The sequence below is a fragment of the Macaca nemestrina genome, chromosome 14 (genome assembly GCF_043159975.1).
Source record: "Macaca nemestrina isolate mMacNem1 chromosome 14, mMacNem.hap1, whole genome shotgun sequence".
NCBI lineage: Eukaryota > Metazoa > Chordata > Mammalia > Primates > Cercopithecidae > Macaca > Macaca nemestrina.
Genome location: NC_092138.1, coordinates 68,247,508 through 68,275,036, shown reverse-complemented (window position 1 = coordinate 68,275,036; position 27,529 = coordinate 68,247,508). Strand labels below are relative to the sequence as shown.

At 40.6% G+C, this 27,529-nt stretch overlaps 1 protein-coding gene and 1 pseudogene across 5 annotated transcripts; one reads left to right on the top strand and one right to left on the bottom strand.

Moving 5' to 3' along the window:
* Window positions 1-816: 816 nt before the first annotated feature.
* On the bottom strand, window positions 817-2,101 carry LOC105477188 (keratin, type I cytoskeletal 18 pseudogene; annotated as a pseudogene).
* Window positions 2,102-3,636: 1,535 nt separating this feature from the next.
* On the top strand, window positions 3,637-26,929 carry LOC105477189 (XPA, DNA damage recognition and repair factor). Of its 5 annotated transcripts, XR_011612717.1 has the most exons (8): window positions 3,641-3,901; window positions 7,249-7,359; window positions 11,714-11,819; window positions 14,079-14,244; window positions 16,312-16,429; window positions 17,779-17,905; window positions 18,949-19,178; window positions 19,586-26,366. XR_011612717.1 is itself a non-coding variant. In XM_071078054.1 (7 exons), exons 1-6 carry the CDS (start codon window positions 3,730-3,732, stop codon window positions 19,152-19,154), a joined length of 879 nt encoding a protein of 292 aa, XP_070934155.1. In that variant the 5' UTR covers window positions 3,637-3,729; the 3' UTR covers window positions 19,155-19,178; window positions 19,586-26,366. The 5 variants fall into 5 exon arrangements, 4 of the variants coding, with proteins under 4 accessions (XP_070934155.1, XP_011731873.1, XP_011731874.1 ...); XM_071078054.1 differs by lacking the exon at window positions 17,779-17,905 and having other exon boundaries at window positions 3,637-3,901; XM_011733571.2 differs by lacking the exon at window positions 17,779-17,905 and having other exon boundaries at window positions 3,638-3,901; window positions 26,155-26,929.
* Window positions 26,930-27,529: the final 600 nt, after the last annotated feature.

Here is a 27,529-nt window from a genome sequence, read left to right as displayed (position 1 = left end):
CTGTCCAGATACATTCCCTGTCCTCCGGGGTGAGGGAGGAGGAGAGGATGACATAAATGTCATGCCAGGTAAGGTCATAAGATTGAGTGACACACAGAAATTCCTTGCGCGAGGAAATGGGGTCTGTGGAAAAGGAGCTGAGTCTCTTTTTAAGCTGGGAGAGGTTGGCTAGGGAGAAGGGAACATGAATTTGGACTATACCTTCGACCCTGACACCTTTCGCAAGGGAAGGACTTTGGAAAACATTTGGTTGTGGGAGTGACCTTTGGCAGAAGGGGGTTGGGTACAAGACCGGGTGTGTGGTGGAGAAGGAAGGTTGGGATGGAGGACCAGGATAAGGGGGTGGGGGAGAGGAGCCGAAGGAGAAGGAGGAGGGGATGGTGGTGGGAGGGGGACTGAGAGAGGGGGGTTTGTTGGCAGGGTTGAAATCAGAGAAGGAAGGGTTACCTGGAGGTGTGAGGTGGTATCTCACTGTGCCTTAATTTGCATTTTCCTAATGACTAATGATGAATATTGTTTCATGTGTTTGTTGGCCATCTGTACATTCTCTTCGAAAAAATGTCGATTTAAGTTCCTTGCTCATTTTTAAATTGGGTTTTCTTTTTGTTGTTGAGCTGGAAGTGTTTGTTATAAATTCTGGATACTAGATCCTTATTGGATATCTGATTTGCAAATATTTTCTCCCATTCTGTGGGGCTTTTTACCCTCATTTTCTTCATAGTGTTCTTTGATGCAGAAAAGTTTTTAATTTTTTTTTTGACCTCTGAACTTTTTATTGGCCTCCTGCTCCCCAAAAGGTATCCTACTTCTGCTGGCTTAATGTCTCAGAACTTTGGTGTCATTGGTCAGCCACCACTTTGCCATCCACTAGCCAGCTTGTGGTGGTCTTTTGGATGGTTTGCATGGAGTTGCTGCTATCCAGGGCATCACCGAGATTGAAGTCCTCGCCATCTTCCAGCAGGCAGCAGTAGGCGGTGCTCTCAGCCTCCAGCTTGACCTTGATGTTCAGCAGGGCCTTGTACTCTTGGGCCTGGCATTGTCCCTCTGCCCAGGTCTGTGCCAGCTCTGACTCCAGGTGCAGCAGGATCCCATTGAGCTGCTCCCTCTGCAGGGCATAGCAGGCCTCCACCTCCCTCAGGCTATTCTCCAAGCTGGCCTTCAGATTTCTCATGGAAATGTCGATCTCCAAGGACTGGACTGTATGTCTCAGCTCTGTGAGCATCATCCCAGCAGCTCCAACCTCGGTGGACTGCGTGGTGACCACTGAGGTGCTCTCCTCAATCTGCTGAGACAAGTACTTGTCCAGCTCCTCTTGGTTCTTCTGAGCCAGCTCGTCATATTGCGCCTGGTATCTGCCATGATCTTGTCGAGGTCCTGAGATTTGGGGGTATCTACCTCCACAGTCAACCCAGAGCTGGCAATCTGGGTTTGTAGGCCTTTTACTTCCTCTTCATGGTTCTTCTTCATGAAGAGCAGCTCCTCCTTGAGAGCTTCGATCTCTGTCTCCAGCTGCAACTGAGTGACATTTGTCATCAGTGACCTTGTGGAGCCCATGGATGTGGCTCTTCACAGTCTGGCACATGGCCAGCTCTGTCTCATACTTGACTCTAAAGTCATCAGCAGCAAGACCGGCATTGTCAATTTGCAGAACAATACAGGCATTGTCCACAGTATTTGTGAAGATCTGAACCCTTAGGCCCTCAATGGTCTTGAAGTAATGGCTCCAGTCTCTGACCTGGGGTCCCTTCTTCTACAGGTGCTCCCAGATTTTGCTCTCCAGCTTCTGGTTCTTGGTCTTCAGGCTCCTCACTCTGTCCAGGTAGGAGGCCAGGCAGTTGTTCAGGCTTTGTGTGGTCTCCTTCTTGTTCTGGATGCCCCCCATTCTTGCCAGACCCCCAACCACTCCCGCGGCCAGGCCCTCAGAACCCATGCCACTCAGGAAGCTGGTGGAGCGGGACACGGAGATCCGGGAACCAGAGCCCCCTGCGCCTGCATAGACAGTGGCTTTGCTGCTGACCAGCCAGGCACTGTAGCCGGGCGCCTGGACAGAGCCCAGGGACTGGTAGTTGGTGGAGAAGGTGGAGCGAGTGGTGAAGCTCATGCTGTCCAGGGAGGAGAGTGAGAAGACAGGACTCAGGCTTTGCCGATGACTTTAATTTTTTTTTGAGACAGGATGTTACTATGTTGCCCAGGCTGGAGGGTAGTGGTGCCATCACAGCTCACTGCAGCCTTGACCTCCTGAGATGGGTTCTTGTTACATTGCCCAGGTTGGTCTTGAACTCCTGGGCTCAAGCAGTCCTCCTGCATTGGCCTCCCAAAGTGCTGGGATTACAGACATAAGCCACTGCACCTTACCAACTACTATTTTTTTTAATAGTGATGGGGTCTCACTATGTTGCCTCAGCTTGTCTTAAACTCATGACAAGTGATTCTCCTGCCTTGGCCTCCCAAAGTGTTGAGAATACAGGTGTGAACCACTGTGCCCAGCCTAGTTTTTAATTTTAATGAAGTCCAGTTTTTTTTTCTTTTGCTGCTTGTGCTTTTGGTGTTATGGAATTTGAAATATTTTCACCTGGGAAAGATCGATGGATAGGGAGAAAGAAAGATCTGAGGGGAAGGGAGATGCGGATGGCTTGAGATTTCTATCTCCAATTCAACCAGAAGATTTCAGCATGTAACTGCTTTATACAAGGTTTTGCAGCTTTATGTATGTATGACCGATAAACTAGAACTACTGAACTGTGTTTCTGAAACGTTAACCATTGAATATTAGTGGGAAACATCAGTGTGTCAGGTTGTCTTTCTAAAAGCCAGTCCTAAATGGTACATGTAGTAATTAGAAGTTAATGTTTTCTGGTTTCAATTAAGTATTATTTGTAACAAAGGGAAAGCATACATTTTTGGGGTAGCCTGCTATGTTTCTTTTGTTCCACTAGCCACACTTTTGGGAAGTCAGGATATTTGGCCCAGATCCAAACCCACTGTCTACCTGGCAGCAGCTCATCCTCACTGCAGGAATATTCCATGGAAAAGGTAGCCAACCTTATGCATATCAGCCCTGGACCAAGTGCTGCATTTGCCTGAGGTCACACAGCAAGTTAACTGGGAGTTTCGACCCAGGTCTTCTCATTTTAAGTCTAAGGCTGTGTCTCTAGGCCATGTATCCAACATGAAATCAGAACTATCATCTGTTGGGCTCTATGACTGGCACTACTACTACTCACTGTTACCATTTTTTGAGGTCTTTTACGTGCCAGGTATTGTCCTGGCAATCTAATCTTCCCAGCGACTCAGTAAATGGTTCCATAATTATCCTCATTTTACTACTGAAGAAACTGAACTCTGGTTAAGTAACTTGCACAAGGTCACACAGACTTTAACTGTCAAGAGTTCAGACTTAACCCAGGCCTGACTCCAAAGCCTATACTCTGAATCACCAAGCGAGACCTATTTTAAAGGTGACCAGGTCCTGACATATGATCTCAGCAGGGACTCTTCTCCCAGATGACAAGTGAGCAGGTAGGTAGGTGGGTACTCCGTGTCCGCGCATGCCTAGACTCCGCACAGCGCCCCTGCAGGCCACGCCGAGCCCCTTAACTGCGCAGGCGCTCTCACTTCGAAAGGCCGCTGGGTACGGGGAACGCAGAGACTGTGCCGGGCGGTCGGCTCGCCTGGGCGCGCAGTGCGCGTGCGTGGGCCTGGGAGCTGGGTTCTCGGAGTAGGTCGGAGATGGCGGCGGCCGACGGGGTTTCGCCGGAGGCGGCGGCTTTAGAGCAACCCGCGGAGCTGCCTGCCTCGGTGCGGGCGAGTGTCGAGCGGAAGAGACAGCGGGCACTGATGCTGCGCCAGGCCCGGCTGGCTGCCCGGCCCTACCCGGCGACGGCGGCTGCGGCTACTGGAGGTTTGGGCCGCGGCGGCGCTTGCCCCTTCCCTCTCCCCGCCTCCCCGGTCCCCAGACTGGCTCGTGCGAGCCGAGTCCAGGGGCCCGGGGGTCGAGGCAACTGCGCTGGCGTCTGTGCGCATATTCTTCCCCAGTCGTAGAGGGAATCCGCCCAGCCGCCTTGTCAGAGCGTCCTGTCCACGACCACAGAGCGTTCCGCGGTCGCCCCTGGGCCTTCTTTGGTGCACCTGGGCTGCTCAGCTTCGATTTTTCGTTTAGGGCTGCAGCCGCCCCGGCTGGGAGGTGCCAGCCACTGCCAGGTGTCAGGGCCTCAGCTGTCCCAGAAAGAGGAGTTAGACTAGTTCTTGATTCTAGCCTATATACCTAGAACTAGTTGGTGGAAGAGGCAGATCTTGGTGTTTGTTAGGGAGAACTTTCAGCAATTGGAGTTGCCAAAAGTCTAACGGATTGCTTCTCATGAGCTACCGGTTACTAGAAGTGCTCAAATAGGGACTGGAAGAACCCTTACTTATGTGGAGGAGAGGAGATTCAGCAATCAGAAGGGACTGGATAGTAAACCTTTAAGATTCTAATCCATAGATTCCATGAGTCTATTTCTTGGACATGTGACCTGTACGATTTCTTGGCAAAAGCTAGATACTCAAAACATGTTTATTGATTGAAGTAAATTAAAGACTGATCTCTCATTGCAGATTATCCTTTTATGGAATTTGCCACTGGGGCCAACTAATAATTTTTTCCAGGGTACTTGAAATATAGTTTCGTTGATAGCCAGTTCTTCAGGACGACCTCTATAACATGAAGTACATGTGTTCCTAGAGCTCTGTACTGTCCTGTGTCGAGCACAGTTTACAGCTGTATTATCTATTACTCTTTTTTTTATCAGCCAGATGTAGTGAGAGTGAGAAGAGTCTGAAGCTGGCAGCATGTCTTGATATTCGTACTAACACCGAAACTGCAAATTCCAGCTACTTTTGATGGTACTGGTCTCATTCTTTCTGCTTTATAGTGGTTTCCTTTTATTCCTTTCTCAACTTGAGACACACTAGAGTTGGACAGAAAGTTCATTTGCACTGATTAATTCATAGTCATGATTCCATAAAGGTTTCCATAGATCTGTACTAGATGGCTGTGGAACACAAGGTACAAAATAGCAAAAACTGGTATTAAATTAAACTTGTTATCATGGAAAGCAAGGTAGAATGAACATTCTGTAAGATTTCTTAGGCAGTTCCCCAAGAACTGAACTGTATTGTAGCGTTGAGTACAACCCACCATGTTTCAAGAGTTAGGTAAGTGCCAGGATTTTTTATCTTTGTGATACTTTTATTTACAAGTACTATACAGTTTTCTTTTTCTCTGTGTGCCATGACATACGCCATGAAAGAGACTGAAAAAACTTGCTTAGAATACAAAGAGTGTTGCTAAGGTCCTGGGGAAACAGCAAGTCATAGCAGCAGAGAGAAATTGGGCTTTGTTTTGGGCATGAGTTAGCGTTGTTTAGGATCCTGCTGAAGTCATGGGCTCGACTACTCCAGCCTTCCCTGTTCTGAATTCTCATTGTGCTTACTGTCATTCCATTCATTTACTTTGCTATTTATATTACATATTCTGGTAGGTTCATTCGTTTCTAACCATCCAGTCGGTACTCATGGAATGTTTACTGTTTGTCAGAAGTATACAGGTAAAGGCACTCAGTCTAATGAAGGGATACAGAGAAATGAACAGGTGTTATAGTGAGAATTGCTATTAACAGTGGAAACAAGCTTATAATCTAATCCTTTCATTTAATAGAGGGAGAAATTGAGGCCAGAGAAGGGGATTGACTTTAGCAGAATAAAACATACTAAATTTGTCTTATTTTAAAAAATGGAGGTGTAACATACTGTAAAGTGTACTCATCTGAATTTTACCTATGTGAATGCTTGTGTAAACACCATAGTGATCAAGATATGTACACTTCCAGAACCTTAGAAGTTTTCCTGTTGCGCCTTCCTAGTCGGTGTCCACTCTCTACTCTCAGAAGTAATACTCTTCTGACCATTTGATTGGTATTACCTCTTTCCGAAATTGATGTACATTGAGTCTGTACAGTATCTGCCCTTTTTTGCGCAACATAGTATCTGAGAGATTCAGGCATTTTGTTGCATGCATTGGTAGTTTGTGCATTTAGATGTTGTATAGATTCTTTTGTATTATGCTGCAATTTTTCCGTTTTCCTTTTGGTGGCTATTTGGGTTGTTTCCACTTTGGGGCTGTTAGGAATGAAACCTCTGTACACATTCCTGTTTATGTGCTTTAGTGGACATACACACTTCTCTTGTGTATATGCCTGGAGATGGAATTGCTGGGTCATAGGAGAGGTGTAGTTATGTTCAGCTTTAGTAGGTATTGCCAAACAGTGATTGTATCAGTTTCCAGTCTCACCGGCAATGTATGGCAGTTCTGGTTGCTCCACATCCTCACACTTGGTATTGTCAGTCTTTTTCATTTTAGACATTCTGGTGAGAGTCTAATGATACTTCATTATGGTTTTAATTTGTATTTTCCCAATGATTAGAGATAATGAGAACCTTTTCAGGTGCTTTTTGGCCATTTGGATATCCTCATTTGTTAAGTGCCTATTCAGATCTTTTGCCTGTTTTTAAAAGTTGGGTTATTTGTCTTTTACTGACTTAGAGGATTTTATTATGTATTCTGAATGTGACCCCTTTGTCAGATATGCATACGTTAGTCCTCCCTTATCCAAGGTTTTACTTTCTGTGGCTTTAGTTACTCACAGTCAACCATGGCCCAAAATATGAAATGGAAATTTCCGGGTGAACGCGCGCGCGCGCACACACACACACACACACACACACACAACACACCCCACTGCTGGAGTTCTGGCTGAGATCACCTTGAATCTTTAGATAAATTTGTGAAGAATTGATGTTTTTATGATATGGAGGCTTAAAATCCATACACAGTATATTTCTCCATTTATTTAAGTCTTCTTTGATTTCTCTTAGTGTTTTGTAGTTTTCAGGGCAGAGGTTTTACACATCTCTTTCTAGGTTGTTATTTCTTAATTCTAATTGTAGATTCTTGTGGATATTTTACACACATAATTACATCATCTGTGAACAGATGCTGTTTTACTTCTTTCTTTTCATCCTTTATGCCTTTTTGGTTTTCTTGCTCTGTTGGACTAGCTGGGGCCTTCAGTATAATGTTGAATAGAAGTGGTGATCGTGGACATCCTTGTGTTGTGTGAGATATATTGAATTCAGAGGAATTTTCTCTTTGTGAACAAGGTAACATACGGGCTTACCTACTTCAATTGTTGACTGCTTTTACTTTTGTAGGCATGGCTAATGTAAAAGCAGCCCCAAAGATAATTGACACAGGAGGAGGCTTTATTTTAGAAGAGGAAGAAGAAGAAGAACATAAAATTGGAAAAGTTGTTCATCAACCAGGTAAAGTGAGTTTTTCAAAAATAAGTATCTAGATTGGTTATTTTGAGTAACATGCTTAATTCTATGCAAACTGATGCTACATAATGCCGCAATTACTTTAATTAGTGAGTACATTATCTTTATAAAAGTGATAAAGTTTGGCAGTTTTGCCATGCATATGGAAATGATTATTTAACTTGTGGCTGATGTACTTAGGGGTTGATGCTCTCTGTTGTTTTATAATAGGCAGGGTTAGTCAGTATATTGATTGGTAGAATAAATACTCAGAATTATCCTGATAGGCTGAAATGAGGTGCCAGCATCCGGGAGATAACTGTGGAGAAAGAAAGCAGCTTACAAAATATAAGGTAGACCAGCATACAAAGAAGGATATAACTATGATCTAAGGTTAGTGCTTTGGTAAATCACTTATGTGTATACGTATCTTCACAGTGAGGGTACTTTCACAGTCTTTGGGAAAAAGATAGAAACACTTTATTTTTTTATAAGTTTAGCAGCCAACAGTGCAATATAACAGATTTAAAAAAACCGAAAACCTATTCCAGTCTTTAGTTGTAGCTACAGAAGTGTTGTGCATTCATCAATGTAGGTGGTTGCGCTGCTCTAATCTGTGTGTGTCTATACCGTTGTTTGCAGAAGCCGAGACTTGAAGGATTAAAATAGTTGTTTTTATTTGCATCAGGGACTGGTTTTGTGGACGACAAAACCCGGGGTGGGGTTGGGGGGTGGCTGGGGATGGTTTCGGGATGATTCAAGCGCATTACATTTTACTGTGTACTTTATTTCCATTATTGTTACATTGTAATATATAATGAAATAATTACACAACTCTTACTTATGGTAGACTGCCAGTTTCTGAGTGGTAAATGTAAAAGGGAGTGACAATTTGAAAATTATCATTGTGTTTATTTAGGAATTCCCATTATAAAGAATGTTTTAAATTAGAAAACTGCACATTTTAAATGTTTTAATTAATAATGCTATGTAATAGCTTCCTAATTGGTATTTCTATCACACTTTCTCTTCATTCTAACGCATCCTGGTAAATTTTTCAAATATACCACTTTGGCTATCACTGGCCTTGTTCCAAAATTTTTAGTTTTCCTTTTGTCTATGGATATACTCCTCTAATATTCTACAAAAAAAGCATGCTTTATGGCCGGGCGCGGTGGCTCAAGCCTATAATCCCAGCACTTTGGGAGGCCGAGACAGGTGGATCACGAGGTCAGGAGATCGAGACCATCCTGGCTAACGCGGTGAAACCCCGTCTCTACTAAAAAATACAAAAATACTAGCCGGGCGAGGTGGCGGGCGCCTGTAGTCCCAGCTACTCGGGAGGCTGAGGCAGGAGAATGGCGTGAACCCGGGAGGTGGAGCTTGCAGTGAGCTGAGATCCGGCCACTGCACTCCAGCCTGGGCGACAGAGCAAGACTCCGTCTCAAAAAAAAAAAAAAAAAAAAAAAAAAAAAGCATGCTTTTTTTGTTTGTTTGTTTTCTTAAAGTTTGGAGATTAGTGTGTTATAACGAAGGAGGTAAGGGAAGGCAGTGATAGGAATATTTTGAAACAAACAGTTAATTAATGACATAATGACAATTCTCCTTTTCTTTTTTTTTTTTTTCTTCTTTGAGATGGAGTTTCACTCTCGTTGCCCAGGCTGGAGTGCAGTGGTGCGATCTCGGCCCACTGTGACCTCCGCCTCCTGGGTTCAAGCGATTCTCCTGCCTCAGCCTCCCGAGTAGCTGGGATTATAGGCATGCACCACCAGGCCCCGCTAATTTTGTATTTTTAGTAGAGACGGGGTTTCTCCATGTTGGTCAGGCTGGTCTCAAGCACCCAGTCTCAGGTGATCCACCCTCCTCCGCCTCCCAAAGTGCTGGGATTACAGGCGTGAGCCACTGCACCCAGTCGACAACTCCTCTTTCTTCTCATTGGAAATTGTGGCAGCTCTGAGAGTTGGAGCATTCAGCCTAAAGACTTCTTAGTAAAATTTATGTGTTTACATATATATGTATATGTGTGTGTGTGTGTGTATATATGTATGTATGTAGGTAGGTGTGTGTGTGTGTGTGTGTGTGTGTGTGTATATATATATATATGGAAAGAGTCTTGCTCTGTCACCAGCCTGGAATGCAGTGGCGTGATCTTGGCTTACTGTAACCTGTACTGCCTGTGTTCAAGGGATTCTCTTACCTCAGCCTCCCAAGTAGCTGGGACTACAGGCACACATCACCATGCCTGGCTAATTTTTTTGTTTTTGTTTTTGAGACGGAGTTTCACTCTTATTGCCCAGGCTGGAGTGCAGTGGCACAATCTTGGCTTGCTGCAACCTACACCTCCTGGGCACAAGCGATTCTCCTGCCTCAGCCTCCAGAGTAGCTGGGATTACAGGTGCCTGCTACCACGCCCAGCTAATTGACAGCTGGCTAATTTTTGTGTTTTTTTTGTAGAGACAGGGCTTTGCCATGTTTTACCAGGCTGGTCTCGAACTCCTGCACTCAAGTGATCCACCCACCTCGGCCTCCCAAAGTGCTGGGATTATAGGTGTGAGCCACTGTGCCCAGCCTTACTAGTAAAATTTAAAGACTTGCTGGGAGAAACAGTTCTTACAGGATTAAGTTTCATAGCTAGGCATTTGAAGTCCTTAAATAATCTAGCCTTGCCTTACCTAGAGTGGTTTTTCTGTGCTGGGAGTTGAGGATACATGGCTGAATACAGACTCTCCTCTCAAGGAGTTTATAATCCAGAAGGTGAGACAGATAAAGAAGCTTTTTGCTTTGTTGGTAGGGGGTAGAATGGAGGGAGAAAAAAATGTTTCCATTTGGAAGTGAATGCTGTTGTTGTCTTTCTTCTGTTACCATGCTGTTTATTGCTCTTTCCTGTGTAATGTTGGTGCCCTGTCTGTAAGCAGATCCCTTTTCACCCTACCACTCTGGGACTAATCTGTTTTGTACTTTCAGCGGTGCTGTGGTAGGCAAAATAATGGCCCCCAAAGATGTCCATGCCTTAATCACCCTGGAACCTATGAATATATTATCTTTATCATAGCAAAAAGGACTTTGCAGATATGATTAAGGTCAAAGACCTTGAGATGGGGAGAATATCCTGGGTTATCCAGGTAGACCCAATGTAAGCACACAAATTTCCTTAAAAGTGGAAGAGGGGCTGGGCACAGTGGCTCACGCCTATATTCCCAGCACTTTGGGAGGCCAGGGTAGATGGATCACCTGAGATCAAGAGTTTGAGACCAACCTGGGCAACATGGTGAAACTCTGTCTCTACTAAAAATACAAAAATTAGAGCTGGGTGCAGTGGCTCACGCCTGTAATCCCAGCACTTTGGGAGGCCGAGGTGGGTGGATCACAAGGTCAGGAAATCGAGACTAGCCTGGCCAACATGGTGAAACCCCATCTCTACTAAAAATACAAAAATTAACCGGGTGTGGTGGTGCGTGCCTGTAATCCCAGCTACTTGGGAGGCTGAGGCAGGAGAATTGCCTGAACCCAGGAAGTGGAAGTTGCAGTGAGCCAAGATCACGCCACTGTACTACAGCCTGGGCAACGGAGCGAGATTCCATCTCAAAAAACAAAACAAAACTAAAACAAAACAAAAATTATCTGGGCATGGTGGTGTGCACCTGTAATCTCAGCTACTTGGGAGGCTAAGGCAGGAGAATCACTTGAACCTGAGAGGTGGAGGTTGCACTGAGCCGAGATCGTGCCACTGCACTCCAGCCTGAGCGGCAGAGCAAGACTCCTTTTCTACAAAAAAGTAGAAGAGGAAACCTGAGAGTCAGAGGGACATGTGATTATGGAAGAAGTGAGTGATGCCATGTGAGAAGCCACCATTGCTGACTGTGAAGATGGAGGAAGGGGTCCTGAGTCAAGGAATGCAGGCAGCCTGTAGAAGCTGGAAAAGGCAAGGAGATGGATTCATGCCTAGAGCCTCCAGAAAGGAACACAGCCCTGCCAACACCTTGATTTTAGCCTACTGAGACCCATGTCAGAATAAACTAGAGATCTGTGTGATAATAAATGTGTGTTGTTTTAAGTCACTTAGTCTGTGATAGTTTCTTATAGCTGCAATGTAGCACTAATACAGGTACCTTGCACATGGCTGGGATTCAGAAATACTTGTGGAGTTGCTAGGTTTTTTTTTTCTTTATGTTACTTCCTTTTCTTTTTTCCTCTTTAATTTTTTTTTTAGATAAACATAATCAAGGTCTTATTTTGTCTTTTACTTAAATGTATTTATGTGAGGCATAACATACATGCGGATAAGCTAATAAAATAGAGGAAAATATATTGTTCTAGTCATAAAAAAGGAAACTTAAAGAGTTCATTTTCCTTTTCTTAGGACCTGTTATGGAATTTGATTACGTAATATGTGAAGAATGTGGGAAAGAATTTATGGATTCTTATCTTATGAACCACTTTGATTTGCCAACTTGTGATAACTGCAGGTACTTATTTTAGATGATGTTCTTAATTGCTAATGTTTATGGGTAGGTTTAGGGCAAAACAAGTTATATCTGTTTGGATTTGATATTTTCTTAGTAATTATGATTTTTATTTTGGGCATTTCCTAAAATTTCTATGGTTTCTATTTTGCCAAATACGGTAAATCTGTGACTATTAAAGCTTATGATATACCCCATAAAATAGGAAGGATGGTTCTGCCATAGAAATTTCCTTTTCTTTTTCTGCTGGCCTGAGTTTTTTTGTTCTTGTTTTTTAACATCTCTCAGTAGCAGGCTCCTAACCCTTCTCTTCACCCAGCCCTAATGATCCCTCTATTTCTTAATTATTCCAGGGTGTGTTACATCTTGGTCAGAGGACTGGGGCCTTCAGTGAGAGGACTGTAGCTCAGAATACCTTTTTCATTCATGTTTTGCTACCCTCATAAAGAGAATAGATGAGGAAAAACCATATTCTTCCATTCTTTTTCTTCTAGACTTTATCCTTTTTTTATATCACCCAGAATAACCTTTCTCACTTACATGGTTCTCCTATCGCTACTGTTGACTCAGCCAGATGCTGTGCTGGTATCTTTTGCACTTTGAAGGTACCATCTTGGAATCTTAGTTGGACCTCTTACCTGCTCCCTGTGCTTAGTTTGTCCCTACAGCCCTCAATCAACTCCTCACATGCCTGAAGGACCCGACCTTTTAGAGTCCCTGCTGCAGACACTGGGAGCCATCGTGATTGGCTTGTTGCTGAGCGGAGTCCTAGGTAGATAGAGAGGGAGGTGTGGTCCCTGGTCTCATGATCAGATATATGGCTGGGAATGTTCCGGCACCACAGCTGGAACTACAGATTACAAACTCATTTCCCACCGACACAGTGGTGAAGGTCCACAGTATTGTCATCATTCTCCTTAAAGGCCAGTATAGCTTTTGGGAAATGAAACACTACATAGAATTTTATTTCCAAGAGAAAATAGAAGCAACTATTGTACTGGTTTAAAGAAAGTTGTGAACATATTACCTTACCATAGCAAAGGGACTTTGCAGATATGATTAAGGTTAAAGACCTTGAGATGGAGAGATTATCCTGGGCTATCTAGGTAGACCGAATACAAGCACACGAGCTTTCTTAGAAGTGGAAGAGGAAAGCTGAGAGTCAGAGGGACATGCTTAATGAAGAAGTGAGTGGTGCAATGTGAGAAGCCATCATCATTGGCTGTGAAAGTGGAAGGAGGGGGTCGTGAGTTAAGGAATGCAGGTGGCCTCTAGAAGCTAGAAAAGGCAAGGAGATGGATTATTACCTAGTGCCTCCAGAAAGGAACGCAGTCCTGCCAACACCTTGAAAAGTCTGGAAACGTTACGCTTTTATGTTTAATCATAATCAGGAACACAGGCCTCCATTCTTTTTCAACATCGTCAAAGATGATAGTTTTAGTACCATGTAGTCTACATGTCTGTTAGTTTATACTTCTGAATTATTTGGCTTTCATACAGCTCTTCCCAGTTTTAACTTTTATGTGTTTGTGATAGAATCCTCTGATTGAACCTTTGATTTCTCCCCTCCCTGACCTGTACCTGCTCTTTAGTGTTTACCATTTCAGTAAAGCCAGCTTCATTCACTGGCTATGTCTCCACTCTCCTGTGTGCATTAATTCCAAACCTGTTTGGCTTTAGGTTCAAACCATATCCTGAATCCATCGGCATCTCATCCTCTCCCACTGCTGCCTTAGTCTAGGCCACCATCAGCTCTTGCCTGGACCACTGCCGTAGTGTTCTAACTGGTCTCTCCCCCACTACCCCTTTTGTACCCCTAGGGTCTCCTTTTCATATCGTATTTTGCTCAAAACTTTCTAGTGGTTTCTAACCATTGTCTTCACCATTGCTTGCAAGGCCCTGACTGTCTCTGACTGTACCTCCCACCACTCCTCACCATCGCTTACTGCAGGTCTTCTAGTTACACTGGTCCTCTTGCTGTAAGCTCTCTTTGCAAAATACACCCATCCCCTAGAGCCTTTGCCCTTGCTGTTCCCTTTGCTAAGAATGTTTTTTCTCTAGATAATATAACTTATCAGAATAAGTAAAAGATAAAGTATTTTTCCATTAGAATTCTTATGTTGCTAATTTAACCATGAGAGTTGCAGGAAAAAGTATTTTATATGTCCTTTTTGCTGTGTGTGCCCCTAAGTTGCTGGGCCATTTGCAAACTTAGTTTATTTAAAATAACTAATTTATATAATGGACTTAATCTGTTTTCAGAGATGCTGATGATAAACATAAGCTTATAACCAAAACAGAGGCAAAACAAGAATATCTTCTGAAAGACTGTGATTTAGAAAAAAGAGAGCCACCTCTTAAATTTATTGTGAAGAAGAATCCACATCATTCACAATGGGGTGATATGAAACTCTACTTAAAGTTACAGGTCTCTAATAAGTTGTGTTTATTATATTTAACTCTGGTAAAGTCTTAATAACAAACTAGTCATAGTCAGCTTGGTTTTTGCTTACAGAGTGTGAAAAAACTCTTTTCTCTAGTTTTGCATATGCATCACAGTCATGTATAATGACATTTAATAACATGTTTTCTCATTTTGCTTTTGTTTTTTTTTTGTCTTATACGATAAGGTCTCACTCTGTCACTCAGGCTAGAGTGCAGTGGTGAGATCATGGTTCACTGCAGCCTTGACTTCCTGGGCTCAGGTAATCCTTCCATCTTAGCCTTCTGAGTAGCACCTGGCTAGTTTTTTGTATTTTTTGTAGAGATGGGGTTTTGCCATATTGCCCAGGCTGGTCTCGAACTCCAGGGCTCAAGTGATCCTCCTGCTTTGGCCTCCCAAAATGATGGGATTACAGGCATGAGCCATCATGCCTGACCTCATTTTGCTTCTAATAGGGCACTTTGAAACAAACATGTTGCTATTGGGTGATGTTAAGAGTACAATTTGGAAACTAAAAAAGGTTGGAATGGGAGTCAGGCCCCATTTCCTTACCCTCTTTCACCTCCATCTCCCACCAAAAAAGAAATATTAAAAAAAAGAAAAATTTCAGGAATTTCATAAATACCTAAAATCTAACTCTACCCATCTGGAATGCTAGCGAGTGTCCATATAGCTCTGTAATCTCAGAGCAGGTCTTCTCAGCGCCACTTGCTGCAGATAGGTTACAGGCGTGCCAAGATGCTGATCCACTTAGTGGCTAGGACTGCTAGTGCCCAGGCCAGTTTCTTTGAGTCACAAGCAGTCTCTTGTATCTACCTCAGAGTGGTACAAATATTGTAATATTCTTTTTGTGCTGTTAGCTTAAAATATTGGGAGGCATTGCTTTAGAGCACAGTTTTGAATATATACTATACTAGAAAATCCCGTATCACCAAATAAAATTAAGAAGCCATATTGTAAAACAAAACATGTACTGAATTTCATTAAATACTAATATGAGTCTGTTGATTAGAAAATTCACTATTGTTTCATGTATCATTAAATATTTTTAAATGCCGCTAATTAAATCAACATACGCTTTCTTATCACTTGATGCTTTTATTTTATACTTGGTGAAATAGCGCCAGTAGACTTTATTACAGTTTTTTGTCGTATATCACAACTTTTGCATACATAAAAGGGAAAATGCAAGTGCAGAAGACTTATGATGGTATTCCTAAACTTCCCATTCAAAGTCCGGTTCTTCATCACTTTTTGACTCAGAGTTGTTAAAGTACCATTAAGTGCACTGGTGATGCAGCATTTTCAGGGATGTTAAATTGTGGAAAACGTGATGTCCCAGAATATATGAAAAACAAGTATATCACTTGAATATGTAAGAAATTTGAGTTTGGCTACACTGATTAATATTATGGTCCTTTAACATATTGTGAAGAGGTATCCTGAGCATAATCCTTAGTGGTAAATTCTCTTAAAATGTAAGTAAATACTATAAAGAGTAAAGGTATAGAATGTAAAGTTTTAAAAGTAGAATGAAGACTTTTTACATCATTTTGGTACCAAAATTAAAAATATATATATATCCTGCAGATCAGAAGTCAAGTCGATAGAAACAATTACTGATCTTGAAGGAGATGAGTAGTAGTAATTGGTAATTTCCTGCGGTTGGAGATTTTTTGGAGATGACCTCATATTTAGGTCTGATGTGGCTAATCTGTCAACAAACTGTTTCTTTGGTGAGCCCGCCACAGTTGATCAAACTCACTGACCACATGTACTTTTGATTCCTGTGACGATACAGTCAGAGGACAACTTTTCTATTTATAATCTAATTCAGCATATGTTTACTGACAGTTGCATAGGTTTGGATAGATGTTTTATTAGAGTTGTTTCTGATCATTAATATTTAGAACCTTTACATTTCTCATAAGTATTTATAAATTTATACTTGGGTTAGATATTCTTTGGTACCTGTGGATTTGACAGTTATAACTTTATAATATTTTGCAAGTCCGAATCACAACTTATTTAAATATGGATTTTGTGTTGTAGATTGTGAAGAGGTCTCTTGAAGTTTGGGGTAGTCAAGAAGCATTAGAAGAAGCAAAGGAAGTCCGACAGGAAAACCGAGAAAAAATGAAACAGAAGAAATTTGATAAAAAAGTAAAAGGTAGATGGCCACATTTTATATCGTGAAGGATTGTGTTTTACCATTTTGCAAAAAGCGTTTAGCTAGATTCTTCCTGTTTAATGTCGCCAATAGATTGGAATGTGTTTTTCAGAGGTTGAAAAAAATGACTTAAAGTTTGCCTCAGTATGTTGGTCTTCAAGGCACTCAGCTCAAACCTCACAGTACGACATTTCTGAAAAGCATGTACCTCATCATCTTAAAGTGAATCGTGTTTTTATATAGGAACAATGTGAGGATCAGGAGTGGTATCACTGGTCAAGGATTTGGCATCAATTAAATCTTAAGTATAATCAATAGTGTTATAAAAAACACGCCCACCAACAATCTCCTCTAATTGCTTAACATGAAAAGCCATGCCCTAAGTCTTAGTCATCTAATTCAGCAGCTAGAAGGAACTTTTATTTTATATATGACCAAAAGACCCAGAAAGGTGGAGTGACTTGTTACATAGTTACTGGCAGAGTTAGGACTGGAAGCAGGCTTTTTTGACTGAAAGTCTCCATGAAGTAGTCATTTCTCTATCCATGCATCTGTGTTTGCATGCATTCCCTTGTCCATCTATCTCTGCATTAATTTGTCCCTGTTATCCATCCAGGTATGTATGTCTGTTAAGTCTGTCTGTCTGAAATTTTCATCCATCCATCCATCAATGTATCCAATGTTTACTAAGTGTCAACTATGTGCCAGGCACTGTGCTAACATAAATTCTGGAGTCAGAATTTGTCAGGAGAGAAACTTAAAATCGTGCAGGTGTGCTAGGTACCATGATAGTGATGAGCGAGCGGTGCTGCGGGAGCACAGTGGTCACTTTCTGCTCTATCACAGAATCCCTGAAAGAGCCTTAAAAAAGGAAACATCCATGTTCTTCATGCAGTAATTTTTTGCAGAGGCCCATTGCAGTGTACACTGTGTAGAGATAACACATACTTTGTGTATATATTGGGTTTTATATATATACTAAATTAATTCATTGAAAATTAATGTCCTATCCATATAATTTTGCTTTTGTTTTTCATAATTGGCTTTGGAGTGGTTTGGATTGGATTAATAAGTGGTTTTGGAGAATGAATAAGATCAGATCAGATGTCTTAAAAACAAAAAAGCAAAACCAAAAATTGAACGTAAGCCTTCCTTGTTGTGAGGAACACATTGTTGTAATCCTTCTTATTGTGAGGATTTGTTTTTCCTTTGTCATTACAAGTGTAATTCAATTACAGTGCGGAAAAGTTAGAGAATTACAAAGAGCTCTTATCACATGATTTTCCTACTCAGAGACAATCGTCAGCAACGTTTTAATTTTTGCTCTTCCTGTTCTTTTCTATCCTAAGATCCTTAAAATTTTTAAAAAATAAAAATGGAAGCACTATTTGACACGAAGTTAAGCCAGCAACTCCATGATCAACATCCGTATACACATCTTTTTATATAGTTACTTAGCAATTCCTGAATCACAAGGTAAGGCACACATTCATGGCTTTGTAGAGAGGTTTCCTGTAATAAGTTGTGTCACCTAAGAACATTTCATTAAAGAACTCCCCAGAATTAGCCACTGCTGTATTGAGAGGATTTGGAAAGGGTTCTTATGAATTTGGCCCTTTAATCTTTTCAGTGCTTTACACCAGTCCTTCCTCTGTTCCAGTAGCAAGGAGAATCTTGGAAGATAAAGTAGTGAAAAGGCATTTTAAGAGGTGTGAAAGAGAGGACAGAGTTATAGATTAGTTATATACTAGCCTAGGATTTTTTAACTCCAGCTACCTGAAATCACCTCAACTCTTACCTGTCTGCTGCCTCCTTAAACCATTTCCAGGTGGTATTTTGGTGCAGATAATATATGGATAGAATAATAAGTATTAATTAAAAACCTGTATCTGCAAGGTGATGAAATATTTTTTGAAATGAGGGCTGTCTGTACTTTCTTAGATACTAATTCTGTAGTTTGGTCACAGTGTCATCTAATGGTAACAAATTCCTGTAATTTGACAAACAGAATGAAAGACGATGGCATCCATTTCATCACATGCTTTTTAAATAAAAATTCTATGTGGCATATATATTATTAGTATGAACAGAACTCTTCAAAAAGATTTAGTTTCCATTGGTATTACTTTTTAAAGAAATATGAACTTTAATGTAATTGGCTTTTTTTCTCATTACATTAAATTGCTGCTGTTAATCACCAGATAAGCTACTGTCAGTTGTCCTCATTTTGAAGAGTTTGAACTTGCCCTGAAGTTTTTCATAGAGTTAGACCTCTTGGGTCTGGTTTCTTTTCCAGTTCGCTTCTTACTTGAATGAAGCATGTCTTTTGAGGAAATTTTCCAAAGTGGTTACATGAGTCATATATTTTCCAAGTCTCTGCAAATAGAAATGTTTTTCTGCTTTTGTACATATGAATACCTAAGTTCTGTAACATTAGTCCACTGTCTTCTGGTGTTTAATGTTCAGAGAGGTCAGTGTGATGCCTTCTTTAATTATGGCTTCTTGTTGATTTACTTTAGAGGTTGTTCCCGCCTTCCTGAATAGGCCACAAAGGGCTGAGATTGGAGTAGACACTGTAGAGAGTAGACACAAGGAGCTTACTGTACAGTTTTCTCAGAGGCTCAGAACAGAGAGGAATAAAAGCAAGTCTAAAAGTATTTTAGTTGAAAAGAAATTGGAACCTGGTTCCTCTTGGTCTTCTGATTTTGATCCGCAAAGAAGCTGACACAGTTTACTTCTTTATGGGAAGGTAAGAGATTATATTTACCTGCTTTGAGAATATGATCTTCTACTTTAGCAATTTGAGAATTGATCTGACTACCAAAAATAATTTTATAGTTTAAATAGTGTAAGGTGTGTATATATCTAGATAGATAGAGATCTAGATAGATATCTAGATAGGTGTGTATATATCTAGATAGATAGAGATCTAGATAGATATATAAAAATAGGGTGAAAGACAAAGTGTTTTCTTGTTAGTGAATTCAAATTGTTAACGGATTTTAGATACAAGAAGGCAGAAACTGCTGTTCAGTTTTTTAACTGGTATCAAAACTCTGTATCAAAATATTCAAAGGACCGATTGAGAGTATTTGGAAAGAGTTCTTTTGAATTTGGCCGTTTCAGTGCCCTCCACCAGTCCTTCCTCTTTTCCAGGAGCAAGGAGAGCCTTGAAGGATGAAGTAGTGAACAGGCATCTTAAGGTGTGCGAAAGGACCGTTACACGTTACAGTAATCAGTTATAGATGATAGAAATCAGTTTTGATTTCAAAACTTCAGGATGCACTGGCCTTAATATTAGATGGGGACGTTCACCTGGTTCAAATGTACAGAACTTTTTGGGTTTGCATGTCTACTCTATAAATAAGGTAGAGATAAAGCTTTTCTTTAGTTATACCAGCTTTCTCTTATTCAGTACTGGTAGAGGTTACCCTTCTAAAAAAAGGAAAATAAATTCATTTTCATTATTTATTACTATGTACTTTCCTCCCAAAAGAGGTAGGTAAGAAATCTCCTATGGAGGCCCAAGTTTGTGGACATTTTACATTGTGGGTCTGTGGTTATATTTATGAATCTTTGGAGTCATCTCTCAAGAGAGTTTGGGAGACTCAGTTCTCTGTTACTCTGCTTTAGTTTAGTTTATGGAGGACTAAATAAGACCAAAGCATCATATTATCTTTGTGTCTTTTCCTTGTAATTTTTTTTTCCTCCTGTTAACAGGGGGCACCATGAGTCAATACTTCCTGCCCTACCATGAAGCATTTAGTAGTATCTTGTCTGTCTCAGTTAGTTGTCTTATAAGTTGACCTCAGAAGCAGCATTGGGTTTCCTTGAATACAGACCACCTCTTTTGCAAAACCAAGATGTTAAACTGAATACAAGTTTTAGATTGGTATAAAATAACATTTTCATTTAAAAAAGGATTTAGGAGAAAATTTTTTTGTGTAAAAAGTATAAGCAGTCCCTGAATATATCAGTAACAAGACTGGTTACCATGAAAATTGTTATAAATTTCCACAAAAGGCAGTCCTTTAGTTAATAGCTTCCAGCATTGTGAAATTCTAGGCCAGTGGAACTAGGAGGCTGGCACATGGTAAACCACTATTTTGTCTCCAGCTTCAATTAGGCCTTCAGCACTGCGTAGGACCTGCACCCATGCCAGGTTTCCTCGGCTTCCCCAAAGTCAATTTCAGACCTACAGACCTTCTTTCACTCTTCTAAAGCCTTATCTTGTTTTTACAACTACCTCCTTCCCATTCTCAGCAGTAGGTAGTTGATTTCTGCTTTTCTAAGTTTTAAGTTGTTAAATGAAGTAATGTGAAAAAAGTATTAATCTTAAATTTTTTTATTTACCTGATGTTGACATTTGCCATATTTACTTTTTCTTCCACACACATATTTTGCCAAGCCATTTAAGTTACTTGCAGACATTGTGATTCTTACAAATACTTCAGCATGTTTTTCCTCAAAACAATGGCATTCGGCTGGGAGCAATGGCTCACGCCTGTAATCCCAACACTTTGGGAGGCCGAGGCGGGCAGATCACCTGAGGCTAGGAGTTTGAGACCAGCCTGACCAACATGGTGAAACCTTGTCTCTACTAAAAATACAAAAATTAGCTGGGTATGGTAGTGGACACCTGTAGTCCCAGCTACTCAGAAGGCTGAGGCAAGAGAATTGCTTGAACCCGGGAAGTGGAGGTTGCAGTGAGCTGAGATTGCGCCATTGCACTCCAGCCTGGGCAACAAGAGTGAAACTCTGTCTCAAAAAAACAAAAAACAAAACAAAACACAACAAAAAACAATGGTGTTCTTCTACCTAGCTAAAGAACAATGATCATACTCAAGAAATTTAGCATTAATATAATGCTGCTGTCTTGTGTATAATTTAATATTCCCCAGTTATTTTGGTGTCCTTGACAGCTTTTTGTTGGATCCAGGTGCTATTCAAGGATGATGCATAGTGATAGTTGCTTTTAAACTAGTCTCTCAGCCTTTTTTGTCTTTCACGACATTGACATTTTGCAGTCAGTGCCCAGGCCAGCTGCTATTCAGCGTGTCCCTCCATTCAGATTTATTAGCTGCTTGTTTCCTCACAGTTAGACTCAGGTCGAATGTTTTTGGTGGGAATACTTTCAAGCTGATGTGTTTGAGCATTTATCAGTAGACACATGGTACCAGCTCTTTTAAGGGAGTGGTAGTTTGACTGCTTAGTTAAGGTGGTGTCTGCCACGTTTGTCCATTGTAAAGGTACCCTTTATCCTTTGTAATTAGTGAGAATTCTAATAGTGTGTGAATATCTCATTCCTTACCTTTCCTTAGTGGTTTTATTTAGTACACAGGGCTGAGTCTTACTTTAGTTATTATTGTGGTGGATATAAATGGTGATTTTCTATTTCTGTCACTTTCTGTAATTGTTATTTGGCTTTTGGAAAGAGGAGCTTTTCTCCTTTTAAAAACTTTTTTTTTTTTTTAAAGCATCAGCTGGACTCATTGTTTCTTATTCTGAAGTCAATGTATTATAGTCCATTCCAGTCATGATTCATTTTGGTGTTGAAATTGTGCAAAATTTGTCCAGTAGAATCCCCTTCAAACTAGCTCCTGTCTTTTTAAACTATTTTGTGTGGAAATAATTTCAAACTTATAAAAACTTGCAAGGATAATAATACAAAGGGCCACTCATATATCCTTTATCCAGATTACCTACTGTTAACACTTTATGCTATTTGCATCATTTGCATGCTCTTTCTATACACATACAGTATTTATTTTTTTCTGAACCATTTAAGACTAAGTTGTATACATTACCAGCCTTTACCCATAAATATTACAGTGTATATTTCCTAATAGGGATATATTTTGTTACACAACCAAAGTATATTGTTAACTTGAGTAAATTTAACATTGATTTAGTATTTATGTCTAATCTGCCCTCCATATTCTAGTTTTGTTAGTTGATCTAATATTCTTTTTTTTTTTTTTTTTTTTTTTTTGAGACGGAGTCTTGTCTGTCGCCTGGGCTGGAGTGCAGTGGCAGGATCTCAGCTCACTGCAAGCTCCGCCTCCCGGGTTCACGCCATTCTCCGGCCTCAGCCTCCCGAGTAGCTGGGACTACAGGCGCCCGCCACCTCGCCCGGCTAGTTTTTTGTATTTCTTAGTAGAGATGGGGTTTCACCGTGTTAGCCAGGATGGTCTCGATCTCCTGACCTCGTGATCCGCCCGTCTCGGCCCCCCAAAGTGCTGGGATTACAGGCTTGAGCCACCGCGCCCGGCCAATCTAGTATTCTTTTTAGTGATTCCTTTCTAGAACAGAATCCAGTCTGGGATTGGGTATTGGCTTTAGGTACCACGTCTTTCTAAACTTTTCTGGGATATTTACACAGCTCTTATTTTTTATGACATTGACATTTTTGAAGAAAAGTCTGCTTCCCCTGCCCTGCCTTTCAAAACATGCTTCTCACTTGGGGCAGTTTCTGGTGTGTCCTGCTGGCTGGATGTAGGGTATGCATTTCAGGCCAGGGACAGTATGTAAGTGATGTGCTTTTCTCAGGGCCTCATATCTGGAGGCACTGATGTCTGTCAGGCCTCAGTGGTAATTCTGATTTTTGATTTGATAAGCAAAAAGAAATTGTATCCCCCTAGATTTAGTATCCATCCATTGATGGTTCTTGCTAGAACCAGTCTTTAGTATGATGGTTAGAAGAATTGTCTTCTAATTCCAGCATTCCTTCTGCATTTAAGCAGTTGGCAGTCAGCATTCTATAACATCCTTTGCCCCATTTACTTATTGGTATGAATTCATTAATTTCTGTTTTTCTCCAGTGGCTTTGGTTCTTTCTGTCCTTTGTTGCTCAAATGGTCTGATTTGGCCTAGTGACTAGCTTTTGTATCTTTTGACATGTCATTTCCTTTTGAATTTTTATTTACTTGTTTACTTTTGAGACCTAGTCTCGCTCTGTCACCCTGGCTAAAGTGCAGTGGCACAATCTCAGCTCACTGCAACCTTCACCTCCCGGGTTCATGTGATTCTCCTGTCTCAGCCTCCCAAGTAGCTGAGATTACAGGCATGTGCCACCATGTCCAGCTAATTTTTGTGTTTTCAGTAGAGATGGGGGTTTCACCATACTGGCCAAGCTGGTCTCAAACTCCTGACCTCAAGTTGATCCACCTGCCTTGGCCTCCCAAAGTGCTAGGATTATAGGTGTGAGCCACCATGCCCGGCCTTATGTCATCATTTCTTGAGCACTTCTGCTTTCTAGCACAACACATGCGTACCTGTATTTCTATGTCTCTGTCTATAAATGTATGTAAACCTTGAGTTTACACACTGATACATCCAGTTCTAAAATTTCATTGGTCATTTTAGTTTTACTTATACGGGCTTTTTGGATGATGAGAAACCTGGTGGCTCCCATTATCCTTAATATAGTGACTTGATCGAAGCCCTGTGTGTGACTAATTCCCGTTACTGTTGCTGCCTCCTCTTCTGGAGGGAGCCCTCTTTTTCTTGGGCTCTCTCACCCTGCTGCGGATGCTTACTTGCTCCATAGGACTGGATTGTTCAGAAAGGGAAAGAAGGGTGAAAAAAACTCCAGACCTATCTATTTAAAAATACTTCCTTATATTCTGTTGTTTTTTCCTTTGAGAGAGGGTCTCGCTCTGTCACCTAGGCTGGAGTGCAGTGGTGCAATCACGGCTCACTGCAGGCTCAAACTCCTTGGCTTAAGTGATCCTCTCACCTCAGCCTCCCAAGTAGCTGGGACTACAGGCATATGCCACCATGGCTAGCTAATTAAAAACATTTTTTTTAATTTTTTTTTTTTTTTTTTTTTTTTAAGAGATGGGGGTTTCACTATGTTGCCCAGGCTGGTCTTGAACTCCCGGGCTCAGATAATCCTCCCAAAGTGCTGGGATTACAGGCATGAGCCATTGCACCTGGCCCAAAATACTTCCTTTCTGGCACAAGTTTTTCCAGGAATGTCTAGTAAATAAATTAAAGATGTGGCTTTATTCTTACCATTAAGCCTGACACACTAGCTGAAGAGTGGGGAGAAAAAGTCAAAGTCATTGTAAAACCTTAGGTTCAATTATGGCTAGAAAGAGTTTTACTACAAGTTTTTTTTTTTTTTAGTATTCAGAAAAGTTTTCTTTGGTACCTCTTTTTAAGTACACATAATATTCAAATTAGGCAGAAAAGTTAATTTATCATGATTGCGCCACAGCAAAATTTTGTAGGATTTTCAGTGGGATAAGGTGGCCAGATATCTTACATGAGAACCAAGTTGAAAAGCAGGTATTAGAATTCAAGTAGGCAACATCTTCCTTACATTATCTGAAACCAGGGGGCATCTGTGGAGTTCCGGTTAGCATATCATTTTTTATTTAGAAGATATCCTAAGGTAAAATTTAAAGGAAGGAGGGCATTCCAGATCTGTATCTAGAAAAACCAAGGTCTTCAGAATATGAGAGGATACTGAAAGAAATGAAGAGTTTGGATGAACATTTTTTTCTTCTAGACCAAAACCTATCTAGAGGTATGTGCACTGAAATAATGTCAAAGTACTTTTCATGCTAGAAGTATCCATCAACTATACAACCTTGGGCAACTTATAACTTCTCTGTGCCTTGGTTTTCTCATCTGTAAAATTGGAATAATTCTGCTTAGCTTAAAGGGTTGAGGAGTAAATGTATTTAAAGTGGTAAGAACACTGCCTTACACATAGCCCTGTGTTTTCATCCTCATGACATAAAAGCTGAAAATAAGATTCAAGTAGTATTTTGATACTACTTATAGATCTAAAATGAATTAGGGAAAATATGTGATTACTTGGTGTATGTTGAGTTTTATAGCTGAGATTATACAAGACAGCTATCATACTCCCCCTTAGGTAATGCCACTGTCAAAGACAATGATGAACTGTGTGGATAACTGGTGAGAATAGAAATGTAAAGTGTTGCTTTTTATTAAAATATGATTTACTTGGTTGCTTTCAAAGAACCCAATATAATTTTCTTTGTAAAATGATTTTGACAGGAAGTAGCAGAAAAAGCTCCAAACATTAGAATATGACCAGTGTCCTGGCTTCACAGTTATCTTTGCTTAGTTTCCCAACCTGCAAAATAAAATCAAAACTCTGTGGTTCTTTCCAAATCTTAATATTCTGTGATTCTTATTTTTAGCCCTCTTATAAGAACTTCAATAGACTTGAGGTCTTACTGCACAAGCAGTTTTTCTAAGATGAAAACATACCAGCATAGTGGTAGAGTTCTCTACTTTCTAGTTTTCTTGCAAAGCTTGACTTGATGCTTATTGATGTAGCTCCTGACAAGAACTTAAAAATACTTTCTTATTTCAGCTGACTCATTTTCCTACTATGGCATTCTGTTATCTGAAGTCAAACATACCTGAATGTGTCCTATTTTGTTACTCAACTCACTTCTGAATATGGTTCCGTTTTGCATACCACCAACCCACATAACCATTTCTGAATCTCTTGTTTCACACTGCTCCACTGAAAACTTGATTCACAGGCCGAACTAGTGAGGTAAGAAAGTAAGTTTGCCAAGTTTGTATAATCAACTTTGTTATAAAATTAAGGTAAACTATATATGGTTTAAATACACATAGACACACACACGTACATTGCTGAAAGCTTGATGGATTTGGATTTTTGGATTCAGCTGAATAGCACCACTGAAAAGATGACTTTTAAATTTTTTTCTCAGAATTGCGGCGAGCAGTAAGAAGCAGCGTGTGGAAAAGGGAGACGATTGTTCATCAACATGAGTATGGACCAGAAGAAAACCTAGAAGATGACATGTACCGCAAGACTTGTACTGTGTGTGGCCATGAACTGACATATGAAAAAATGTGATTTTTTAGTTCAGTGACCTGTTTTATAGAATTTTATATTTAAATAAAGGAAACTTAGGTTGGTCATGTTCAAAATTCAAAAAAATGCAACATCTTCATAGATGAATGAAATCCTTGTATAAGTAATGCTTCAGTAATAATTATGTATGTTATGGCTTAAAATTAGCACATTTCAGTGAAGGTCGCCTGGCCTGGTTGGGTGCAGAATGTCATGTCTGCGATTGCTTTCTTACAACAGAGATGGGAGCTGAGTGCTAGAGTAGGTGAAAAAGTGGTAGGTCAGCTACAAATTTGTGGACAAGATACCAAGGCAAACCCTAGACTGGGGTAGAGGGAAGAAGTTTCAATAAAGGCCACAGCTGGCTGAACTGGATTCTTAACCAGGAAACAAATGGTGGTGTACCACTGTACCCCAGGTTCTGGTCATGTGTTTTTTAGGACGATTTCTGTCTCCACGATGGTGGAAACAGTGGGGAACTACTGCTGGAAAAAGCCCTAATAGCAGAAATAAACACTGAGTTGTAGGAGTCTGATCATGTTTTCTGTACTCTTGGGGCCTCTATTGTGGGCCTTAACATTAGTCTAGATAGCTTTTTAAATGTTGGATTAAAGTGGAAAAGAGCTGTTTTCATGGTTGTCTGATTGTTGATCAAAGGCGGCACTGATGTTCATCGTTAAGTAGTGCTAACATTTACTGAGCATTTACCAACCAGGTGCCAGGTGTGCACCTAAGTGCCTTAGGAGTATGTTCATTTAGTCCCAGGCTTGCTTCCATGCTGCTTTCAGACTTCTAAGGAAAGGAAGTGACAACCCAATCTCATATCACCACAGGCATGTGCATCAACTTTAGTGAAATTTTCCCGTATCTTGTCAAAACAATTATTGGGTCTAGGGATTTTTTTTTTTGACAAAAACAAATTCCAGTTAAAATGACTAGATACTTTCAAATTGTTTGACATGACATTTTATCCTACAAATAGAATAAGTTTAAACATTTGTTTTTTCCTCTAGTGGAGATGCTTGGAGAAAGGGTAAGTCGAAAAAAGTCATGTCCAAATAATTGAGACTACACAGAAATGTTTATGCATTTTTCAAGTTTGATTTTTTTTAAACACCTTCACACTCGATTAATATGTGCTATGCTAAATATTACAGCTCAGTAAAAACTGATTCTGAATGGGCAGCAAGATGTTTCTGGGGAAAAAAGCTTTCAGCTTGATGACAACA